Source organism: Bolinopsis microptera, chromosome 4 (genome assembly GCF_026151205.1).
Source record: "Bolinopsis microptera isolate Bmic1 chromosome 4, MBARI_Bmic_1.0, whole genome shotgun sequence".
Classification (NCBI taxonomy): Eukaryota; Metazoa; Ctenophora; class Tentaculata; order Lobata; family Bolinopsidae; genus Bolinopsis; species Bolinopsis microptera.
In genome coordinates this window covers 5,731,571-5,756,793 of record NC_087075.1, presented here as the reverse complement: position 1 = coordinate 5,756,793, position 25,223 = coordinate 5,731,571, and the positions used below count along the sequence as shown (strand labels likewise).

The 25,223-nt window shown below is 37.3% G+C and overlaps 1 protein-coding gene across 2 annotated transcripts in view; it reads right to left on the bottom strand.

Annotated features, from left to right (window-relative positions):
• LOC134814165 (protein dispatched homolog 3-like) overlaps nt 1-15,469 on the bottom strand; it is a 29,472-nt gene extending 14,003 nt beyond the window's left edge. Inside the window, exons 1-12 of one of the 2 annotated variants that reach the window (XM_063822217.1) lie at nt 14,882-15,469; nt 10,939-11,668; nt 10,601-10,736; nt 7,542-7,653; nt 7,021-7,137; nt 6,696-6,771; nt 6,304-6,504; nt 4,804-4,869; nt 4,483-4,594; nt 2,551-2,701; nt 2,189-2,296; nt 1,766-1,867 (exon numbers count right to left, since the gene is read on the bottom strand). In XM_063822217.1, the coding sequence (XP_063678287.1) occupies nt 1,766-1,867; nt 2,189-2,296; nt 2,551-2,701; nt 4,483-4,594; nt 4,804-4,869; nt 6,304-6,504; nt 6,696-6,771; nt 7,021-7,137; nt 7,542-7,653; nt 10,601-10,736; nt 10,939-11,668; nt 14,882-15,417 (2,447 nt within the window). In that variant the 5' untranslated portion in view covers nt 15,418-15,469. Of the gene's footprint in view, nt 1-1,765; nt 1,868-2,188; nt 2,297-2,550; nt 2,702-4,482; nt 4,595-4,803; nt 4,870-6,303; nt 6,505-6,695; nt 6,772-7,020; nt 7,153-7,541; nt 7,654-10,600; nt 10,737-10,938; nt 11,669-14,881 lie in introns of both variants that reach the window. The other variant, XM_063822216.1, reaches the window with a different exon arrangement.
• Nucleotides 15,470-25,223: the final 9,754 nt, after the last annotated feature.

Genomic DNA, 25,223 nt, shown 5'->3' with positions numbered 1-25,223 from the left:
TACACTCCCATGATAGTAGTCAACATGGTCTACATCAAGGACACACTCCACTTCAGCTACAGAGTGTACGACTGTGACTATGACATGTCCTCACCACAGGTTCCCACATGGTTCAGACACTATGGCCTGGTTGGGTTTATAGCTGGTACTATCCTACCCCTTTCAATCCTGCTTGTTAGCTCAATCCTCCTGCTAGCGCTGGCGAGGAGAGCTGTGCGTCGTCAGGGGGGATCACTGAGGTGGGAGGGGGTGGTGACAGTGTTGATAACTGTGGGGGTGTTCTTTGTGTCGTATTTGCCGTCTGGTGTGATGATACTGGTAGGGAGGCTGGGAGTGAGGTACAGTAATACTACTCTGAGGGGAGTGTTGTATCTCAACTATATTAACATCATGTCTAACTTTCTTGTGTACTCACTGACTGTGAGGAGTTTTAGACGCTTTTTAAAGATGAAGATCCTCTCGCTAGTCAGGGAGCAGAGGAGAAGGTTTCCTGAAAGACAAAGTGAGCCTCGAGGTAAAGTAGAGACTCAGATAGAGGAGGAGTCTACAAGAGCAGGAACACAGGAGGGACAAGCTTGTGAGCCTCTACTTGTTGTTCCTGTGGTACAACTACAGGAGTTGCAGCGCGAGGAGGAGGCTTCTCTAAGGAATGTGACGAATGTAGAGGACACACATTTGTGAGATAAATTCGGGCTGTAACGATTACTGTTTATTAACCTTCTTTGACCTAACTTTATTTTTGTATTCAACGGAATTTGCTTTGATAAATAAACTTATTTTATTTCTGAATGCTTGGAAAACATTGCGATTTTGAAATATCTGTGCTTGTTCCCCTTACATTCCCTAACCCAGAGCTGCATTCCAGAGACAGACAGACAGATAACAAAACACTGAATGTTTATTAACCTTAAGCCGTTTATTATATGTCTTTTAATCTTCTTCTTAAACTTAGTTTTATTAAGTCGTAAAGCACATGATGAGATCATGCGACTGATCGAATTACAGAAAGTTCTGTTAATTTTTGTTATTTTGCAATAATTTAACGCCGTTCAGTTTTCTAACAATATTTTACTGACGTGATATCAGAGCATATTATCTAATAATAGTTATTATATACTATAACATTATTTTTTCCTTTTCACCCTTTTGAAAAAAGGCAATAGTGAAAGGTTACGAATGGAGGTTTTTGCAGAAAAAAGTGGATTTTGGAGAACGAGATAGGTGGGTTTAAATATGTCGTCAGTCCTTCCGTTAGTTACCATGCAACGAAAAAGTTGCGCGCGCGCGAGGATTGCTTGCGGAGATGTGATGTATAATAGATAGCCTATGATATATGAATGCGCGGCGCGACCATGTGTTTTAATGTATACGATGTAATGTATAATATTAGGTAATACGCCCAATTTGTACGTGGCACGCGTAGTGTATTGATGTGTACACGAGTATAGTTTACCTTTGCTGATAATTTCTTCAATTACAGATACAAGTTAAGTTCTACGGCAATTGAACTGAATTTCAAGTGTTTCCCGTATTTGATGCATAATTTATCAATATTATTATCATGAAGATTGAAGTGAGCTGATTGGAGCTTATACTTAAATTTATAGTAAATGTGAAATGGAATAGTGCACATGAGCATGTCACTGATGATTTGTTTCTGAACTAAAATTTCGATAGATTTTTCTTTGTCAAGTCATGATACTAAACGGCAGAAATTGAAAATGAAAGAATTATGATAAAAAAAGAAAGTAAAAGAGAAACTCACTCTTTGCCGCTATCAGAACTGTATGCACCAGTGCCTGATTGTCCGCTGTTTCCTCTTCCGCCGCTCGACCCTCCACCATTCAGTACACTTGGGTCCAGCCCGCTGGAATAACAGTGAGTTAATTAATTAATTAAAGTTAATTAATTAATGTTAATTAATTAGTGTACTTGGTTAATGGGATGATAAGTAAATCAATAAACTGCAGTAACTATATTGGCCCGTGCTAGTTAGCGTAGTTAAAACAGTAGTGATTCTACAGCTCACTTACAGAGGAGATAATAACAATAATTATACCTCCTTAATAGTTAATTATTATATGCGGACCACCAGATTAACTTTAATATTCAATAAGCTTCAAAAGTGCTTAAAGTTTTTAAATAAATTGAATCAACTTATCGTCCCCAAACATTACCCTCATCTTACCCGCCGTTAGGGAAATGTTTTTGATCGTTAGCGTTATAGGAAGGTAGTTTCTTAGCTCTGTCTAGTAAAGAACTACGGTCTGCGAAGTAACCCGAACATTTGTCACACCTGTGAGCGTGGTAAAAGGTGGTAAAAGGTGGTAAAAGGTGGTAAAAGGTGGTAAAAGGTGGTAAAAGGTGGTAAAAGGTGGTAAAAGGTGGTAAAAGGTTATAAAAGTGTTTGAGGGAGTCGAGATCAAATGTTATTATTTGGTATGATATTATGGTATAGTCTCTGAACACTAAAAACAAAATTGAAAACTGACTTTGATGTTGATAAGGTAAAACACAAGGAAACATTTTTTTTAAATCATAAAATATTACCTCTCAGTGCTAGTAAAATCGTAGCTGAGGTTGATAAAGTGCTGGATGTTACTGTCACGTGGGAAGATCTCCGGCGGATGATTGGGTGTTTGGATCTGTGTTCCACCCCAGACAGAGAAAGCGAGGATTATAGCAAATACCACTATCGAAACTGAAATAGAATTAGTTATGATTATCGTTAATTGAACTAAGTTTCATAAACATATTATTATGTTTATGATTATGTAAAAACCTTTACTAATTCAGAATATTTTTCAATAAACATTGAATAATGAAAATTTGTACGACCAAAGTATGTTTACGAGAACTTGATGGCTTCATCAATGACTTCATTGTAAAAAATTACTGGCTACTGCAAATTGTTTGTGCTCAGCTGACGAAGTCCCACAAGATTACTGCTTATTACTAATAGTTTTATGCGCCCCACATTTAGCCCACAGTGATTATGTAAGTCTTGTAGTCTGTACCAATGGTAATTGTGACAATCTTGCAGAAATTGTGTTTAATTGAAACTAAGATCTTTACTAATTCACGCTATTCTTCAATACACATTGATTAATGAAAATTTGTACGACCAAAGTACGTTCACGAGGACTTGATGACTTCATTGTACAAATCAGCTACTGCAAATCGTTTGTGCTAAACTGACGACTACCCACAAGATCCACTATTGAATAATTGTATGACCCCACAAAGGATCTATTACCCAGCTAGTGCCTCTCTGAAACCTTTATTACACCTCAAAAAACTGCCGGTTAAAAAGTATATATCGGCGCCCTCTAGTCCCGCCTAACAATTGAGATTCATTATCTCACTTGATCTAGAAGTTTCCTTCTTGAAACTCGAGGAGTCTGATAAACAATGTGTGATAGCATTAACAAGGCGACATACACACACACACACACATGATATCATACCATGTTATTAGCAATGAGTGTGGTCACTAGTCACTGTGTATTATCAGTACAGATAATCATTTAAAGTTGCAGTTCTTCCCATTTAATTAAATTAATTCTATTGAATTATTATTTATATTTGATGAGTATCATTAGTATCTTTAAACAATAACCTACTCACGAAGGGACGATCATACTTGCTATATAATTTAAATTAAACAGATACATAAGAGCAAATATCACTTATTATTTAATCTAACGCAAATTACAATTTAAGGACCATGTTATTGTCTCTTGCATACGAATTCTGAATTAAATCTCAGTAAGAAAGAGCCATAGACACTAACATACTGTCAGGATGAGTCCATGTAAAAATGTAGAGATCTCACGTGACCTCTAGCTCTAGTGGTGATATAATACTATTTAAAATATGTGTTTCCTCAGAAATGCGCGGAACGTGAGCGCAATACATGTAGCTTAGTTGTACAATACTATTATATTATAAATACATTATATATTATAAATACCTAGTTCAATATGATATTATTGTGTAGACGTGAGACTTTCTTAAATTCATGCGACTCACTTACTTCCACATGGCAATATGAGTGACCAGTGATTACAAGGAGCGAGGGGCCTACACAACAAATTGCTTGATGATACATTTTACTACACACGATTTTCTTGACTCATAATATTATGTAATAATGTTGACTTTAATGTGACAGTGATTTCATTTTATGAGAAGAGTCCGAAACATGATAATGCTGAATTGGGTATTAAGTTGAAAAATTTTGTTTTAACAGCTCTACTAGCTCTATATTTCTATATTGTGTTCTCGCCAAGATAATTTTTGAGAAGGGAAAAACTAAGTTTTGCAACTACGGGCACCCAATTTCCGCAAAGTAAAAATCCTATGTTTATTGTCCATTTTATGGCCGTTGTAAATAATAAGGTGCATATATATCTAACGAATTAATCGAGGGCTTGGTTAATTAATTAATTGATTGAAATATAAAGTATTCTGTTTACACACCGTATCTCATTTTGACGATGAACGGAGCGACACAGTTTCTCATCAGCTTCTGTAACCAGGTCAAGCTCGTTAAACCGTCCTTACCTCTCACCGGGGCCACCATAACGTACACCTGCAATATTCACAATGGTATTCAGTTTCAGTTTAACAACCCGCGTGGCAGTGATACGGATCTATAAGTTAAACATATTGTTAAGTCGGTAAAAGACGGTATAAGTTCGCATATTCTGGGGATAATAAAGTGATAATAGGTAAGATAACTGGATTTTATACGGGGTTATGAACTGATCACGTGACGGATTACGTGACTGATTCATGTACCTGTGTGTTTGGCCTGTTTCCGTATGGTTCTTTGACATCTGACGCTTCAGAATCAGCTCGTCCAGCCTGAAAGGTGAGTGGTACTTCTTTAGAAAATTAAATCCAAAACACAGACCAGAATATGACAATTTATTTCGACGTTTTCTCTTACAGAATGTAAATGTATTCATGATGGATATCTGCGAGAGTGCAATATTACACACAACAGAGTGCAATACATCACTGAGAGAGTGCAATACACACAACAGGGGCCGAGGCTCAGGAACCGGTAAAGGAGTTAAATGCAATCTGACGACTAATCTGGCCATATTTAGTATAACACGTCTAGTCACGTGGTATAACACACCAGTCACGTGGCAAGGTCACGTGGGGTAGGTTACATCCAGCCACCATGCTAACATTGACCAAACGTGCTTTGAAAATTATCCGCACTCCCTTCAGAGCATTAGGACAACAGAGAGTCGTCTACAATAGTGAGGGAGCACTTTATTCCTAACAGTAACCGAATGATAAGGATCCTACTGTGGTTATAGGGATATCATTATTATAGGGTTTTAAAAACTAACTCCAACTCTACAGATCTGGTAAATTTATTGAGGTACAGATAAATATGGGGTGTCTCCTTTACTCCTTCCATACTTTACTCCTTCCATACTTGGAATATGTGCTGTTATTGAACTTTCCGATTTCATTTCAACCTAATACTCAGCTTCTCACTAAGTCGACTCCAGAAAATAAACTCGTTAAGTCAGTTGTTATCAGTATAAGTATATATACAACTCCAGAACATGTGCTCCTTCATAAATATTATCAGTATATACAACTCCAGAGCGACTCGTTGTTTAAAACAGAACAGTTATCACTAAGTTTAGAAATAAATAGCACGTTATAACGGGGCCACCGGTTCCGTCAAGCATCTACACAAAGTACTAATGTTTTGGGTTTATTGAGTATGCAGTGGTTCACACTCTGTTGATATCTCTTTAATGAGACTTGATTGAGGCCTCTCAACATCCCTAGTCGAGTGTGTCCCACAACCAAGCTCATTGCCTAGAAGTCCTGCATTATTATAATGCACCTGGACATATGCGGCAAGTATAAGCTCTTTAAACCAAAACCAAAAAACCAAAAACCGGTATGCATAAACAATACAAATAAGGGGTCGATCGCATATTACGTAATCACTGCAACTGAGGGGGAGGGCCAGGTAAGGAGTTCTAAATGATTACGCTCGTGTAATTGTAACACAGCTACGTGCAATGTGTATTGTGTAATACTGATTACGGAAGGGAAGGCTAAAAGTGGAACAGGCCCACGACAGGAACACTAACCCAGGGTTGTGATTTAAGGTTCTCTCTTTTTTTTAAGGTTTTAAGGTTTTATTTCGGTGTTTTTTAAGGTTTTTTCAGTGTTTCCTGCGGTTTTTAAGGTTGTTTTTTTCAAGTTTTCTTTCCGTATCGCAAAAAAGGTTTTAAGGTCCGCTCCCAACCCTGCACTAACCGGGCACGCAATAGAGACCTCATCACTGCCCTCCTCAGGATCAACACCACTATCATCATCCTCCAGCTTACTGCTGGCCACTGTCTCCTGTCTGTGTTCGCTGGAGAGAGTGCCGTGTCGTATGCGCGGCTCACCTGTGAAGGAGGTGGCTCCGGAGAGGGTGGCGTGACGGATAGTTCGCTCTCTTCGACCTAGATCCACCTGTAGGTAGGAGTATGTGAGTATAATATTATTGTGTGTATAATGCAAGTAAGTATGTGTATGATGTGTTCATGTTTAGATGGTTAAGATTGTGGTATTATAATATTGCTAGCTCTAAGAGGTTCTTTGGGTAATTGGGGAATCCAGAATTTAGATTAAAAATATGACAATATAAAGTAAGGACCACAAACCCTATCATAGACGTTCTCTCCGCTCATCACTTCATAGAGAGGCTCCTCAATAGCTTCAGCCGGCATCTCGCCCAGCCTGGAGTTACAGATTATCAAAAAAAGAAACAAACATTATAATTGACAATGGGTACATAATCCGATCTCCCCACCAACTACCAAGTGTACCTACAAAGTGTACCTACAAAGTGTACCCACAAAGTGTATCCACAAAGTGTACCTACAACGTGTACCCACAAAGTGTACCTACAAAGTGTACCTACAAAGTGTATCCACAAAGTGTACCTACAAAGTGTACCTACAAAGTGTACCCACAAAGTGTACCTACCTATCGTATAGGTTGTTAGGAGTAAGAGTAAGATCAGCTGGAGCCAGGTTCTCGTAGTCTCTGTCTACTGTAGAGGTGGGGGCGTACCGTACTTGGTACTCTTTATCTGTGCTACACCTGGAGAGTGATACCCTGTTTCTCATTAGTGTTAATTATCAGCATTAATAATTAATTAGCATTATCAGCTTCAGTGTTAATTAGAGAATTGATTTACAAATTCGTGTAGAGATTCTTTAGGTGCGTTTCTATAAATTTTAATAATAATATGAAATATCGAAGTTAATATTATGTGTGTAGTTTGTGAATCGTGAATGCTTTTTCTGGAGAATTAAAACAGATTCGTCGGAAAGCAGAATTAAATTAATCTCATGATTGCTATGTTGAACACCTATGATTATAAAAAGATTAGTTATAGTTTAACAAAGAGGTGAGCTTAGAATTGTGTTTCATTCATTAATGAGTAATTAGTGAGTAATTAGTGGGTAATTAGTGAATAATTAGTGAGTAATTAGTGAGCTTACCAGGGGAATATTCTCTGAAGAGGTCTCCCGAAACATTCCTCTAATCTCTTCTCCTTCTCCTCAATTCCAGTTGCATGCCACAGCGATAATACCGCCGGCATTAGTAACGTTACTGCAATTATAATTATTATAGTGTCATTTATAAGTTTTAAAATGGTGTTTTATCATATTAATGTCGATCTGTAAGTCATGTATATATTAGCTTTAAAACGGATTTTCTAGATTTTGGGGGGGGGGGGTGTAACCCAAAAAAACCCAAAAAAACCCAATCCCAGTATGACCTTTTTCAAGGTAGGAGTTGGGTTTTTTTGGGTTTTTTACAAATTTTTCATTTGAAGGAAATAAAATCATGTAGGCACCTAGCAAAACAATTATCAGTACAACATCACTGTTGTGGTTCATCACTACAACATCACAATAGATATAATCGCTTAAATATCACCCAAAAGCAGTATTTTATTCACTGATGTGCTCAGAAGAAGTTGGCCATCCAGATATGATATCAGCCATATGTAATGCTCACTTCGATGGCCATGGCAAATTGAGTTAGTAGGGACGCAACTCACTGATGACCCCAACCCTGACCGCAACCGGTACGAGAGGAATAAAACCTTTCTTCTCACCTTCACGATCTCTGTTTCCGTTTTCCTGATCATCCGCTTAACGAGAAACCATGCTCTATCTCCAACTGAAAGAATCTTGCAGTTACCATCAGCTGCATGATCACATGTGATATTAAGTGATATCTTCGCTTGTTTATGGCCCTGGAGTCGCTAAAATCTTGACTGAGATGGCATTCGATCTCGCCCTCCATTGAGGCAAACCTCAACAGCCGTATCATGATGCAGAGCATCACCATACACAGTTACTATTTTCGCCCATTCCTCTGATGAGTCAGTATCCTCCACTTCCTCTTCTTCATCATCTGTTTCCGCTTCGTCACTCTCTGCTCCGTCAGAAGATGGTTGGAAAGCCTCTCCTTCAAAGCTATAGTGTTCTTGAAGGAGTTCTCTACCCCTTGAGACTCCCTTCTTCATAGCTTGTAAGGGTTAAAGCCCCTTATTTTTCTAGTGAAAGTGGTTGCCGGGTTAATTATTAATTACACTGCTATTACAGAAACTGATGACTCGGTCTCTACAACACGACAACCTATTTCTACAGAAAGTCAAACAAGAAAACATCAAAAAAACATGAACATCAATTGCATTGTATCATGTAAAAGGGCTGCTCAGGTTGGCACGTTTAACAATAGAACAGCCAGAGAACAGCACAAACGCATCGAACTTGAAGAACTATTTTCTCGAAGCAAGCTGCACAATGCGCACATCCTTGCCCTGTAAGAATCGAACATCGGGTAGTGCATGCTGATTGCTGAGAATACCAGAATAGAAAAGATGAACAAAGGGATTCATCCAGTGATCTCATCTGCGTGGAGAAACGCAGCTGGCGCTTCTCCACGCAGAGAAGATGATTCCTACTGGGAGAGTAGGAATCATCTTGACGAGGACAGCATATGAGGCTATAAATCTTATAAAGTTATAAAATCTTACAGCGCAAGGATCCTCACCATGTCTCTTAATGGAAAGCCCAGGCTCACTGTCATCACATGCTACAGTCCTACAGAAGCCTCATCTGATGAGGACAATAATTTCTAAGGACGGACATGCCTTAGAAGAAGTTGAGGATTTTAGTACAACGGAGCACGACTTTAGGTTACGCAAGGCCAAGGCATGGGCTGCCTACCACAAAATGTAGGCTATATGGAGGTCCAATTTGCGCCGAGATTTAAAGATCCGTCTGTTCAAGCTACGGTTGAATCAATCTTCCTGTATGGAACGAAAACGTGGACAATAACAGAATCTTTGAAGAAAAGAATAGACGGATGTTACAGTAGAATGCTTCGGATGGCCCTAAACGTGGACTGGAGAGGACATCGCACCAACAAGGAGGTCTCGGATCACTCCCAAGAGTTATTTCGAAGATACAGGTCAGAAGAATGAGGTTGGCTGGGCACATCCAGCGACATGATGACCTGGCAGCACACCAACTTCTCCTTTGGGAACTTAGGGAGGGGTAGACCACCGCTCACCTTCGTCGATAAACTAATAAGTGACACTGGACTCAAGAACACTGGGGAGAGTAAGGAGCTTATGGCGGACAGAAAGCTTTGGAGACACATCATCGAGACTCGGACTCTGAAGCCGCCTTAAGTCAAGTAATTTAAGTCATGTGCTTTGACTTGCCCTTGACCTTCGTCATAGCCTCCTTTCATGACAGGAGAACACATTTGCCACATTTGGCACATTTCCACTTTGTGCATTCATATGGATTATATCTCGATGAACGAGACATCCTGTTTGCTATCGTGATAACATACTATCAATATAAACACACTTATAATATACTATGTAAACTATCTATTAAATTAAGACATGAGAACAACACGTAGGTAAGACTCAGTGGGAAATAATTCACATTCAATGCAATTAATGAAATGGCTAGAATTTTGTTTAAATTTTGTTTAAAAACCCAAAAAAACCCAAAAAAACCCAATCCCAGTATTACCTTTTCTTGGGTAGGAGTTGGGTTTTTTTGGGTTACACCCCCCCCCCCCCCCCCCCCCCCCCCCCCCGATTTTATTGATTGCCGTTTAGCCGTTACTAGATCATTATATGGAATGTAAGATTATGCGTCTACCTATTTAAGTTCATGTGTGTATGTATTAGTTCACATCTGTTATAATGGTAACAATAAGTCACAGTAACTCTGGTAACTTTGGTAATAAGATAATAACTAATAATCATGTCTCGCGAATCATGATAAGCTAGGAAGGGGTGGTCCATTTCTACAGAAATTTAGGCTATTAAACTGTAATAAAAGTTAGGCGAAGCAATGATCAGTTATTAATTTGACCTCTCATCCCCGTCTTAATTTGACCACACCTTGTGAATTCTCAGATAAAATGCATGTACAAATAACATAGCACGTGACATTAGCACGTGACATAACACGTGACATTAGCACGTGACCTTAACAATTCTCAGATAAAATACACCTACCAATAACATAGCACGTGACAACTAGAAGAGACATGCAGTACCCAAAGTTGGATACAGCTGGGATCTTGCTGAAGATATTCGCTGAGTATGCTACTGCTGTGGTGGCAGAGGTGAACAGAGTCGCTTTCCCTGCAATCTGAAATATTTGGGATATAGTTACTGAATACTGCCCGATACACTGATATTCGCATCACAAAATAAATGGTATTCTTGCTATGTAGTTCAGGCAGAATACAAGTGCAGTTGCAGTAGAAACAAAAACTTCTGAAGAACGATTTTGCCTCAGATTCAGATAAAATATTGATTACAATCTGAATTATCAAGTTTCAATAATTTACCTGGAATGTCTTTTTAAGCCTCACCGCTGGATCCAATATGAAGCCATTTTGTTTATAAGTGTCTATAAAAACGAACGCATCGTCAACCCCGATCCCCAAAATAACAAACAATGATATCCCGTTAAGAACATTCATCTTAATGTGGCCCAACAAAACCCGAACAATAAAGTAACTAGCCCCGATACTCCCAAGAATACAGGCCCCGGCAAAGAAGGCCAGAATGAGCGAGAAGGTGTGTATTGACATGTAGATGTAAACAATGACAAGAGCGAATATCGCTAACTTGAGATCCTCGCAAAACAGCCAGTACGCCTGGTAATCGTACAGATCCGTTGAACCGTAATAGACTTTCACGGAGTCTGTTGACTTTTGATCGAGGATTGGAATGTAGGATTTTATGAATTCCTTGTACAGCTCCCTCTGTTCCTCCCTCGTTTGGCTCCAATCTCGGAAACCCTTGATGGGGAACCCAAACAGGAACTGAGACCTCAAATGTTGGGACTGCATGTTGTAAGGGGTGAAGTTCTCGTCGACAAACCAATACGATTTAGATGAGACACTGAAAGCGTAGCGCAGTACATCGGGAAGTGCGTCTTTTGAACGAGGCCCGTTACCGTCGAATACTCGTTCTCCATTAAGGATAGAGGGGTAGAAGTATGTGGTGATTGAATTGCTGGGCGTGCACTGCCACCCCTCACTGTATGTTTGGGAACGTGTCATCAGGCAGAATCTGAAAGAGAGAGTGTTTAAAGTGAAAGTGAAAGTGAAAGAGAGACGTGGTCACGTGGTGTTTAAAACGATAAGATATTAACATAGTGAAGAATAACGTTAACAGCGAGCTAGTGTATGATGTTAAATAAAATTGGAAACCAAGTTGAAAAGTTGAATTCCATGTGACTAATGACTATATTAGAAACATGACTAGTCCCCATTCATCGTAGTCCGATAGTTTCACTGCATCTTTATATTAAATTTCGCAAGACCAACGTGAACATGGTGACAAAAATGTTTAAATAGTTTAATTTTCAAACAATATTCAACAATTTATTGTTGAATTGAGCCTGAGTCATTGTTAAATTCATCCATAGCGCCGTAAACACACAGCTTAATATTTCCAATCTTTATAATATAATCGCCCTTATTCTCCCATAATACGTTTATAAATATCTCAGTAAATAATGACTGGTTGAGTAGTCTTAGATTTTTTGGTTGAGTAGTTGGGTATCACATTACACACGCCTGCGGTCTCATCATCGTTTTACTTCTCCTGCCTTCTTTGTTGTAACTTTGAATGTAGTCCGTTTCAAGTTGTGATCTTACTTTTTCTATTATCCTATCGTTAAATTTAGTCGTGTCTTATTTTGAGTGTTTGAATATTGTAAGTTGTACAAAATACTGCAAGTAACGAGTTATAAATAAAAAATAAATAACCAACAGATTCAGGGTTTAAGATAATTCAAGTTGTACTGACTGTTTGTGAAACTGGGATTTAACAATATTTCTAACAGGCGACCATGGGAGAACAAAATATTGTTATCAAGATAAGAGACGGAGACCCTTTGCTGGTCTCAAAAGAAAGACTCACAACTGAGAGTCGTATGTTTCGTTACCTAATAGAAGAGCTGAAGTATGATGAGCTTGAAATATATGATTTTACACCTGAAGCTGTGACATTGTTTCTAACATTACTAGAGGACAAACAGTTTGTAGATATTGAAGATCATATGTACCAAGAGATACATAAACTTTCCAGAGTATTTGAAAATTGAAATCGATTGGTTAAAGGGAAGCTGTATCAGTTGGTTGAGGAGGAGAATCAATTCCGCCACAGAAACTGCAGACAAGACATTCACATTGAATGAGAGCTGGTATATCTTTATAAAGTGGGAGGATAAAGATATGTTGAACGAGTTAAAGTCCTGTCTATTGGTCCAGGACAATTCAGCATTCATCTCCGAGTATATGTCGGATGTTGACAGACTGGAGGAAGGGCAAATAGATCTGATGTTGACATTGGGAGGAAGTAACTCTGATCTGTTTCTTCAAACTATAATGCAGAATTTGACTGGGCAAAGAAAACTTCAAGACAAGATTAAGTATCTCCTTCAAAATATGAACCTCGCGTTCTGTAGTGAACGGAATGAAGAACTTTTTCATCATGTTTTTGAATATGTTTCGAATTTACCTGAAATATCAGTAGCTGATATGCAGTTTTCTTTAAAATTGATGTCGGATACTTCAAAATTGGTCACCAGTCGTAGAGAGAGAAAGAAAACGAAATCGTTGGTGCATGTGGTTTATGATGATAAGAAATATCTCGATCAAATTAGTAGCTGTACAAAAACAAATGAGATTATAAAGGGAATTTCTGAAGATCGCGTTACAACGATGTTCCTGGTTGTCGACCTACTGCTTCGGGTTTTCTACAAAAACACACCCGATAAAGAAGAGGCAATGACATTTTCAACTTCACTTCAGAACCTCTGCAGCAACAAAAGGCTCCAAAAAATATCAGGCGAATACTTAGATACCATTATTGCTGCCTTAAACTATTCCAATCTTGCACAGTCTGATGATATTATCAATATGCTCAATGAGATTAAGAGTAATGATAAGCTCACCACAAGTCATCAGAACCTTATCATAAAACTTGATAGAGAAATTACAGTAACAGAATATAAGGAGAGTAAACGCCTGTTTACCTTTAAACACCCTGGTACAGGAACCTGCACAGAGACAGGTAAATGTGGTTTTATCTTGAGAGATACAGCTATGGAAGACGGTAACTTTACATTAGAACTGTGTACAAACAGTGAGGATTACATAGACACTGGAGTACACTTCCATGATATCATCTCTGCATATGAAATGTTCTGGTATGCTTCTTTGTCAGGACACACAGCTGCTGTTAACATAGTTACTGTGGTAGGTGTGTGGCAGTGGAGGGAGAAATGGTTACCTGACATTACAGACTGGGAGTTTGTAGAAAAGTGTATAGTTTACAACGTTACTGATTGTATGGTTACTAAACGACACTAGATAATACTTATTGTTTATTGTTTAAAGTGTTCATTAGGTTTATTAAGTTTTAGTATACTTGTACATTATGATTTTGAGTGAGTGCAGGACAGGTATTTCACGTATGTTAACTGTTATTATATTATGATTATGTACTTTGCCGGCTGAAATTTGGTAAGTGTAAATAACCGTTGCGCTCATAGCTTTAGGCACTCACATTTTTACCAATCAGCAATTTTGCTATCCCATTTTTACTTGATAATAAGTTTTACCGATCAAATATTTTTCAGTTATTATTTTTCAAATAAAAGTTACGTTATTACCATCAAAATTAATTAAATTTTTTGCTCCAAAATTGCTCTTATTTTGATGTTGTTTAATTTTATGTAGTGTTTTTTCAGTCACCATATCAACTTCTATAGTGATAATGCGAGTGCTGAATGAACTTTAATCTTTTTTGGATAAATTTGTTGCATGTCATTAATTTATTGATTTTTGCAACAAGTTCTTGTTTTACGCCAGTTGAGATTGAAAATTGTACCTTATTATTTCCAAAATTATCACATATTGATGATGTCTTACTTGCGTTAAACATTCATTAGCTGCACTAGAGCCAAAATAGAGTAGTGAAAATAAAACGTTAGAAAAAAAATCCCTTGTCAACAACTAACCGGTATTGTTAAGATAATTAAACTTATTGGTATAATTGTGATTAAGTAATAAGTATAATTAAACTTACTGATATTGTGAGTAAAGATAATTAAACTTACTGATATTGTGAATAAAGATTATTAAACTTACTGATACTGTGAGTAAAGATAATTAAACTTACTGATACTGTGAGTAAAGGTAATTAAACTTACTGTCATGACTATATTAGAAACATTACTATATTTTAACTACCTAGTACCCTGTACAAACAAACCTGCTGTAATCTTTGTGTTCTGAAATCTCCTGTTCCACATACTTAACATACTGAACTCTGTCCTCCGTTAACATATTGGAGTTATTTCCCACTGCAACAAACACCACGTCTAACGTCCAGAACGGATATAGAGCTGTCTGAGAGTAAGGTGTCTGGAATGTCAAGCCAGGGGGAGCTTTGAAGGGATTCGAAGCATACGACCGCTTGTTGATTGAATGAAAGTTACTTTTGTTGCTGGTTTCCCGGACAAAGGAACCCTCTTCCATGCCATTAGCCATGGCATGTTTAGCAGCTAGGTATGATTGAAGCTTCAGAGATGCATGATGCGTAGGAACAATCAGGGAACTCAATGAGAAGTCTATTTCAATCGGATGAATTAAAAACGCAAGAGCACTGAGGATGGCAATAAAAGATATAAGGCATAATAAATAAATGAATGTTCCGAGGGGTTTGATGTATAAGTTGATGAAGAGCTTGTCGAATAATCTGATAACTCTCTCAGTTTTGGTAAGTGTTACCGAGTCACCATCTTCCATTCCTAAAAAGTAATATTCTTAATCATTGGTGTTACAATGAAACTTTTAATAATTATCAATTCTTTTTACCAATTTTGAGAATTTTTCCTCACGGAATTTGGCCTTCCCTCAGCTTTCACTGAACTTGCTGCATTGTATTCCAAATATCTTCAGAAGCAGATTAATACTGTGCTCTGGCTACTGCGTAGTCAGACTAATCACTGTGATATTTTTGGAATTAAATAAAACAAAGTGGAATTCAAATATAGAGACATATATTTTTTTAATACTTTCAACACTACTATTTGTTTTTAAATTTGAAAATTCAATTAATTATTATATATATAAATCAAGCGTTACATTTCAGCTATGTAAAATTACAATGACATATTTTGATATACTGATTGATAAATGGTACTGCAATATAAGTTGCTTAATGTTTGGCTGGATGACAACTAACTAAAAGAGAAAAAAAAACTTGATTACATAATAATTAATTCGGCTGAACCAACACATAGCAAGAGCCACATTAACGTTGGGGCCGTATAAAACAAATAATTTGAAGAAACGATGTAACAGAGTCGATATATTTTAATGTTTCCATGGGGTGGCAAGTACCCATACATCGTGGTCCGGTAGTTTCATTGCGTCCTAATATCTAACTCTAACAAATATAACCAGAGCTTGAACATTTTAAGATTAAACTGCGCAGTCAAATTAAACACTTTGATACTTTTGTAATAAAATGTACAGGCCTTATTTTTATGGTATGATATGTTTTGATTGTTATTAATAAATACCAAAATTTAAAACTTGTTTTCCTAGTAAAACAAGGTGGAGTTTGAATGTTGAGACATGAGATCTCAGCTATCCCTTTTATAGAGCTGCTCCAGTTCCCCAACATTTAGTTCATCTCAAGGGACCTTGAGCGTCTTGGACAATAATTCAGCTAATCGTTTTTGTCGTGAATTTTGCCCAGACGGTACCAGAGGCAATATATAGGTGCCGAAAATAGTTTGACCCTGCATCTGCCTAAAATTGTTTTATGTACTGCAATTTTGGAGGGTAAAATCACTGCGATTAAGCTGAACAATTCGCTAAATTTGCAGCCTTTATACTTTTACAGCGTTCCCAGGCTGGATTACTTAACGGTGTAGTATACAACGTTGCATTACACTATTGTGTAGTTTTATAACAGATCAAATCACTTGCAAAATGCAAGGTTACAGGTCGCTTTTTGAGCACTTAGAAACAGGTGTTAAAACTACTTCTAAGCATGTTTAAGGGTGTAAATATGTACATAATAACCCTTTAAATGTTTCTTAGGTAGTTGAAAATAATTATTAGGTTTTTAAGTGTACTTTTTTTTCACCTGTAAAAATACCATTTTTTAACAGGGCCCCCAGAATATAGGTCCAAACATCTGTTCCTAAGTTTTTCTAAAATTGTCACAGACAGTTATATGCAGTCAGAATATGTTGCTGAGACTGTATTAATGATGCCAATGGCTCCAGATAATAAATTGAAATGGTTTAGAGTATACTTAATAGCAAAAAACCAAAAACTAAGGCCCCCAGAATATAGGTATGCAAAAATCGTCCTCAAATACTCCATCTTCATAACATTTTGATGATGCCATCTCTTCTGCATATGTTCTTTAACTGTTTCTCATCACTACCCCACATTCCTCAATGCTCAGGGTGACAGAGAAAATGCAGAATCTTGGTCGCTATTTTTTTAAAAAACCTATATTCTGGGGGCCATATACTTATATACCCGTAATGAGTAAAATCTTTAATTTTACTAGTTAAAAAGCTTTCATGCACTCATTTAGTAGGGATCTTAACTAAATACTCAAATAAGATTGAAGGAGTGTCCCTAGATATGATTGAGGGGGGCTGTTTTTATCTGTATCAATACAATGTGCACCTCAATGACTGTAAATCAGACATTTTTGGCCGCCAAATTTTTTTAAAGGCCTAACTCAAAATTCTGTCCCAAAACTTAAGGTCATGAGACAATTCTACGTTGATTCTGAAAATTTCATGTGAAAATATTGAAACCCTATTGAGTTCTATTGTTTTGAGCGAAGTCAGTTTTGCAAATATCGCGAACTGAGATATGGGTGATTTTGTTCATTTTTTGCGATTATTTGAACACAGAATCCACAGTTAGGTAGATATTGAGCTGATAATCATAGAGAATGTGTAGTATAGGCTTACCTTCCATATAAAGTTGGTTTTATTCAAAAATATTGATATTTGACTAATTTATGGACCAAAATCGATCAAATTTGGGGCATATGGTTTTTATCCCATAACTCGGCCAATTTTTATCCAATTTTGATAAAACTTAATATGTGTGTTCAGGAGACTAGTAGCTACAAGTAGAGCATCCCAAAGCATGGTTTTGGGCATGTTCAGGGTTTTTGACCAACATATATTCTGGGGGTCGTATAGACCTATATTCTGGGGGACCGTAAAATTGTGGTGGCCATAACTTTTTTCCAAATTGTCAGTTTGCAGATGTCTCGATGAAAAGATAGCTTAAAATAATACTCATACTCATACCAGTAGTCTTAATGGCATGTGTTGGACAGATTTTTGTCATGACCATTTTTCGCCATATTTACCCCTCTAGAAAATGACAACATCGTTTAAATCTTTCGCTGTCATGACCAAATATACCAAAATACCTCATGTAGGTCCAAAATTCTTATCCAGAAACATTAGTTACATGTTTTACTCCAACCTAGCAGTAACAGATCCCATTAGTATCGCTTATCTTGGTTAGAACTGTATCCACTAACATGACCTATATTTTGGGGGCCACCTATATTCTGGGGGTCATATACCCGTAATGTATTGTACGAGTTTCCTGACAATCAAAAATTTAACAATCTAGAATAAACCTTAAATAAGCTTTACCAATTACATGGACAGGATAGATGGGTTTCTATTAATGCTTTTCAAACAAAGTTACAACGAATTCTTCATGTAGTGCATCTGGGTTTGGACAGGATATGCCCGTTTAAAATATTTCCATCACGTTACATTACATAATTCTCAATAAAGTCTCTTATAACCTCATCCCTGCCCCTATGATGGAGTAGATGTGTATATACAATCTCTTAACAAAAAAGTAAGCAGTGCTTGTTATGTGGACGTATCTACCGTATTAAAAAATGCTTACCAGAATCACTATACAAATTTACCATTCTCTCTTTGAATCACATCTTGGTTTTGCTATTTCTGTCTGGGGAGGTATTCCTAATATCCAGTTAAAACCACTATTTATTACCTAGAAGAAATGTATAAGAATTCTATTCGGAGACCATAAAAGGTATGTAGACAAATTCAAAACATGTGCTAGAGTTAGACCGTTTGGCTCCCAACGTTTGGGTTGCGATTTTTATGTTAAGGAGTCTACCAAACCTCTATTTGCAAAACATAAATTACTAGCTGTGGAGAACCTATATAGACTACATTGCCTAATGGAATTTTTAAAGATAATTAAGACAAGAGTACCAATTTCAATGTTCACCATATCTCATAGGAAAGACAATATGTTAATCACACCTTCTCCAACTAAACAATTTATCTATAAATCAGCGTGGCTGTGGAACGAGTTTTGTAAAATTGGCTCATTTAATTTTAATTCCTCTTGTTCTTCTGTTAAGAATAAATTACAAAAGTCATTGATGAATGCCCAAAACAGTGCAGGTATGGTGCTGAATGAAATGACTGAATTCTAAGTTAAACACAATATAATCCAGGATCGGCAGGCGCTGCCGCCAAACGACATTATCATGGATACACATCTTTATCTTTATTTTCAGCAGCTAGTATGTTAGCGCGCATAACAAGGCGCGCTAGCATTTTACCGCCATTCTAGGTTTCACTGATTTCTGGGCCACAATACACAATATGTCCAATTTGATTCTAATTGTTGCCCCTAATCTGATAATTCTAATGACAGTGACTGCTCCCTATTAACCAACCGACCAACATTTTCGGTCGAACCCTAAAATTACTAATACCAAATTTAAACCCCACACATGCGTGTATAGTCTCCAAATCTTCTCTCTGCTCTCGGACTTTGTTCTTTTGAATAGAACTGTTTGTATACTTTAACAAATAGTGATTTTAACTTTGAGATAAACTGCTATATTATTATATTTTTGTACCAATGTTCACCTTAACTTAACGTTCCCCGTATAGTAGCTCAACGGAGGAGGTAATCAGGGCACGTGTTAATGAAAAATGTACGTGTCATTCCAAAATCCCTTCAATTCTGTTGGGTCACACGTTATTGGGAACTGAGATCGCTATCGTGTAACTAGGAGCAGTATATGCAAAGCAACTTAGGTGATAGGTGATAGGCAATATGAAGTTACACATCTTACTTTAACTTTATCCCGTCACCCATGGACTTATCAATTAAGGGCTGGTGGTGGTGTCATCGTTTGTCGTACTGTTGCGAATGCCGGCCCATCGAGGAAGATCTTTTTACTTTGTTTTTTAACCATTATAAAGTATGATTAGTCGGATATAGTACTGAGTTCAAACAGTTCTCGAAACGAAAAAGCAAACATTTGATTTTTGTTTCGGCAACTGAATCGTCGATAGGCCGGCAAATATTTTTTGTCGAGTATGGAGTAGTTTTGAATACTCATATTAACATGATTATTGATTTAATTTAGGAATTGTATATAAATATCTCTGACCAAACATTTAATTGTCAATGAGAATACCCCAAGCACTGGGCGTGCGCGGCGGCTTTGATGTTTGCGGCTACAAGCTAGGCAGCTGCATAAAAAATGCTGCGCGCGTTCAGCGTACGGCTTTTCGTTTTTGATTTTACAAATGACAAAGCAACTTTTAATGATTATTAATGGAATTATCGGATATTTGTAATTCAAAATGTATTGATTCTTCTGTGGAAAATAAAAATTGTATTTTACTAAATTGTATTTTACTATATATCTGATTGTTGATATTTCATATTTGATATTATTGCAATTATATAATATATAATATTGGTAGCAGTGGACAATTTCCGTTACCTCTGTATTGTGCTCTGCCATTTTCAACACTTGAATTACTTAGCTTTATTGTATATATACTGTTTGATAATTAATCGTCCTTATCAGCAAAAAAATAAATAAATGTAATAGCTGTGTAGATATGTAGTGTTGAAAATAGTTTGAAACTATGTAATAGGCGCTAAGAGTTGACATTGAGTACGCCAACGCTGGTTATTTTTTGTTGTAGGTTTACAACCAGCAAAACGCGCGCCGCGTTGGACTCGTCGACGCGGTCCAAATTGGAACAAATATTTTACGAGTATCACCCGTCAAATTTTTTGCTGCATACCTGTGACTTATCAAATACCGGCTATATAGTCGGATCCCAACCGTTCTAAAAGGCTATCTCGTTAGCTTTTCGTGTTAAAAGCGATTTCTCAACGGTTATCACCTCTCTAGATGATTCTTAAAACATTTGGACTTCATTGCATTTTTGAAATAAATGCAATGAGGGCGTTTTCGGCCACACCCCTTTTCAGGGTTTCGCGGTCAATCGAATTTTTGTATTTCAGCCCAGGAAGGTTTTAAAGACTATTCCGATACACCAAAATGTGCCTAATAGCCACATTTATATACAACTTATGAAGCAACATATACCTTAAAATGCTTCGTTTCGGAAATATGGCCGAAAAACGGTTTTTGGCTTGAAGCAGTTCATATTTTCCGTGATTTTTGGCATTTTCGCCTAGGAAGGTCGCAGAGACTATTCTGATACACTAAAATGTACATAACGGCCACATTTATATACAACTTATGAAGCAACATATACCCTAAAAGGCTTACTTTCGGAAATGTGGCTGAAAAACGAATTTTTGCCGAGCGAACAAGACAGTATTCACAAATGGGCTATTGGACTGTTAACTAAAAAGGTCTTAAAGAAGATTCATGAGGAACATAGCATTTGTCACAAGATGTAAGATGACTCACTTTGTGTCCAGAAACACCTACAAAAATTGGAGAATGATCTACTTTATTGGTCATCTCTCTTAATGCTTTAATGGGCCAGGACAGCAGCATATTTGTGTTTTACGAAAGGGCAATTTTTCAAAATTACGGTTTCTTAAGGTCAAAGGATCGGCTGCTAACAGCAAATTGTTCGCAATTGCCGACTCATGTACATCGAATATACTCAAAAACGCTCACTTTAGGAGTCATTAGTAAATAACTACTACATGATTTGTGACAACCCCAACAATTTTTCCTTGGCACCAATTTAAATAAAATGTGTTTTTTTTATTTATTTGAAAATTCAATTAATCATTATATATATAAATCAAGCGTTACATTTCAGCCATGCAAAATTACAATGAAATATTTTGATATACAAATTGATGAATGGTACTGCAATATAAGTTGCTTAATGTTTGGCCGGATGACAACTAACGAGAAAAATAAACTTGATTAAACATAATAATTAATTCGGCTGAACCAACACATAGCTAGAGCCACATTAACGTTGTTGACCAAAATTCAATTTCAAACTTTTTATTTATATTCATGCCATGAAACCATGATATATGTACCAAGAATACCGCACCTAAAATAAATCGGCACTGGATCCGGGCCAGATTGTTGCTTGACAGCTGACCAGTACCCCACTTTAAGTGCCTCGACCAATATTGATCTGTAATCCCTGGATTGAGATCTGTTGGCCGCAGTTTAATTTAGTTAATTTCCTATAATACCGCAGTGGTTTGGTTCTCACTTCAGAATGACCCCATATTTAATCAAGTGGTGACTGGCTAGTTCTTCTGTTATTACAGCTGCCTCGAGATCTTATCTGGGGCATGGGCACTAACTAAGAACATTAGAACTGTAATTCTAGAACCTCATATTAAGGTTACTTGGCAGAATAGCATTAGCAGGGTTCGAGATTTGACTGAGGGCATTCAGGTAACATACCAGGTTCATATCACCAGTTGAGGTGGATCTTAATTTCGGCATGCAATGCCTTATAAGTTATAAGATTATAGTAGGATCACGGGGTTTATATAATAGAAGGTCTCGAGATGCTGATTTAGCTATTTAGGTTTCACATGTGAAATTTTTCCAGCTTTCGGTAAAGTGCTAAAGTGGATTTTAGAGCGGGGAGGGGGTCTAAATGACCAAAATTTGAACGATCTCTTACTTACGGGGCGCTAGTACTACGGGACAAGGGACGGATATCGGGCCTAGTAGCTGTTTTCTAATGAGAGGCTGGGGTATGGACCTAGATGGTCAACGTGAGGATAGCATGAGGATTTAGGATGCTCTGCCTGCCTTTCGTGGGGTCTTGTAACCCCGAAAACTGGTATATATTATCTAAATTAACCTTGGTTAAATCCCGTGCTGTTTCGAATATATCATTAGATTTATAGGTCCAATATCAAGCAAAAAAGTCTGATCTCCGGTACTGATTTTACACTTACATGATCTCCGACGCAATGATCTCCGAAGTCCGATCTTAAAGTTGGATCTCAGAGCCAAAAAGAGGAACCTACGCCTTGGTTCCTCTCTTTGAGAGTCAAACAGGAAATTCGGTGTTATCAACTCAAACTCGGATTCGTAGCACAATTGAAAAACCAAAGAATAAAAATCTGAATGAATTTCCCGAAATCCTAAAATTAATATCAGGTTGTATTCTATTCAGTGGCCCAAACTCCAGTTTGGGCTTACGAGACTTAAGTTCAAGTCGAGGAACACTTTTATTAAGCATGATCCTTGTCTAGTTAGAGTTTTCGCACATCATGCATCTACTAATCACTCCTAAACTGAGAGTTTTAGAGTCGACTCTCGAACCCTGCCATTCAGTCAAGTAATCTTAATCTGAAGTTCTAGAATTACAGTTCTAGTGTTCTAGTACTAATGCATTAGTGCCCTAGATAAGATCTCGAGGCAGCTGTAATAACAAAAGAGCTAGCTAGTAACCACTTGATTAAAAAACGAGGGAATGACACACATTATCATACGATGGGAAAATCTATGCGAACCAAACCACTGCGGTAAATTACTATTTAAATGGTAAATGAGCTAAATTAAACTGCAGCCAACAGATCTCAATCCAGGGATTACAGACCAATATTGGTCGAGGCAGTGAAGTCAATTATAATTATAAAGTGGGGTACTGGTCAGCGGTCAAGCAACAATATGGTTTTATGGAATGAATAAATTAAAAGTTGAATTTACATTTTGGCTAAATTGGTGCCAATGAAAAATTGTTGGAGTTTTCACAAATCATGCAGTATAGTTAAACTTATTTACTAATGACTCCTAAAGTGAACGTTTTTGAGTATATGATGTGCATGAGTCGGCAATTGCAAACAATCTGCTGTTAGCAACTGACCCTTTGACCTTTACTTTGACCTTTACTAAAGAAACCGTAATTTTGAAAAATTGCCCTTTCGTAAGACAAAAATATGCTGCTGTCCTGGCCCATTAAGAGAGATGCCCAATAAAGTAGATTATTCTACAATTTTTGTGAGTGTTTCTGGACACAAAGTGAGTCATCTTACATCTTGTGACAAATGCTATGTTCCTCATGAGTCTTCTTTAAGACCTTTTTAGTTAACAGTCCAATAGCCCATTTGTGAATACTGTCTTGTTCGCTCGGCAAAAATTCGTTTTTCAGCCACATTTCCGAAAGTAAGCCTTTTAGGGTATATGTTGCTTCATAAGTTGTACATAAATGTGGCCATTATGTACATTTTAGTATATCAGAATAGTCTCTACGACCTTCCTAGGCGGAAATGCCAAAAATCACGGAAATTATGAACTGCGTCAAGCCAAAAACCGTTTTTCGGCCATAATTCCGAAACGAAGCATTGTAAGGTATATGTTGCTTCATAAGTTGTATATAAATGTGGCTATTAGGCACATTTTGGTGTATCAGAATAGTCTTTTAGACCTTCCTGAGCTGATATACAAAAATTCGAGTGACCGCGAAACCCTGAAAAAGGGTGTGGCCGAAAACGCCCTCATTGCATTTATTTCAAAAATGCAATGAAGTCCAAATGTTTTAAGAATCATCTAGAGAGGTGATAACCGTTGAGAAATCGCTTTTAACACGAAAAGCTAACGAGATTCCGTTTCGTCCCTGACTAATATTTTGCTGTAGTACTAAAATATCGCACCTACTAAATCGCTCGCGCTCGCCCAAATTTTAAGAAAATTCTTGTGAAAAGGCCCTTTAAGCACGAAAGTGATCTAGATCGGTGTATTTTTGGACGCTGATTCCGAATCACCCTCCATGACGTAGGGTTAAAATGCTTCCCTGGAGAGTTATGGGCAAAATACCGTTTTGGTCACGTGACAGGCTAGTAAAACGTAAATTCGATTATTTAGGGCTCGGGTTAGGGTTAGCTAATTAGGGTTGTGGTTAAGATTATGGATAGCTTCAGGGTTTCACATAGCCATGTGCCTACGCGTACTGCGTGACGCGCTTGTTTCACAAGTAGGATCTTTTGCCGCCTACGGCAGGTCGCGCGCTACTGCAAGCGAGAGGGCTCTGGATAGAGCAACTTCAGGGTTATGGTTAGGGTTACGGTTGGGATTAGGGTTTATGTAAAACCGTTTTGTACGGCTGCAAAACCAAAAAAACCAAAGTCACGTGAAATTTTTGGGCGAGCGATTTAGTAAGAGCCCTAGTATATAATGTAAATGTGTCGAGTAAGCATCAAAATATTTTAGTTTATGTTACATACAAATAATAAATAAGACGAGACAGAATATTTTATTACAGTCAATAAAGTTGGCATACGATGCA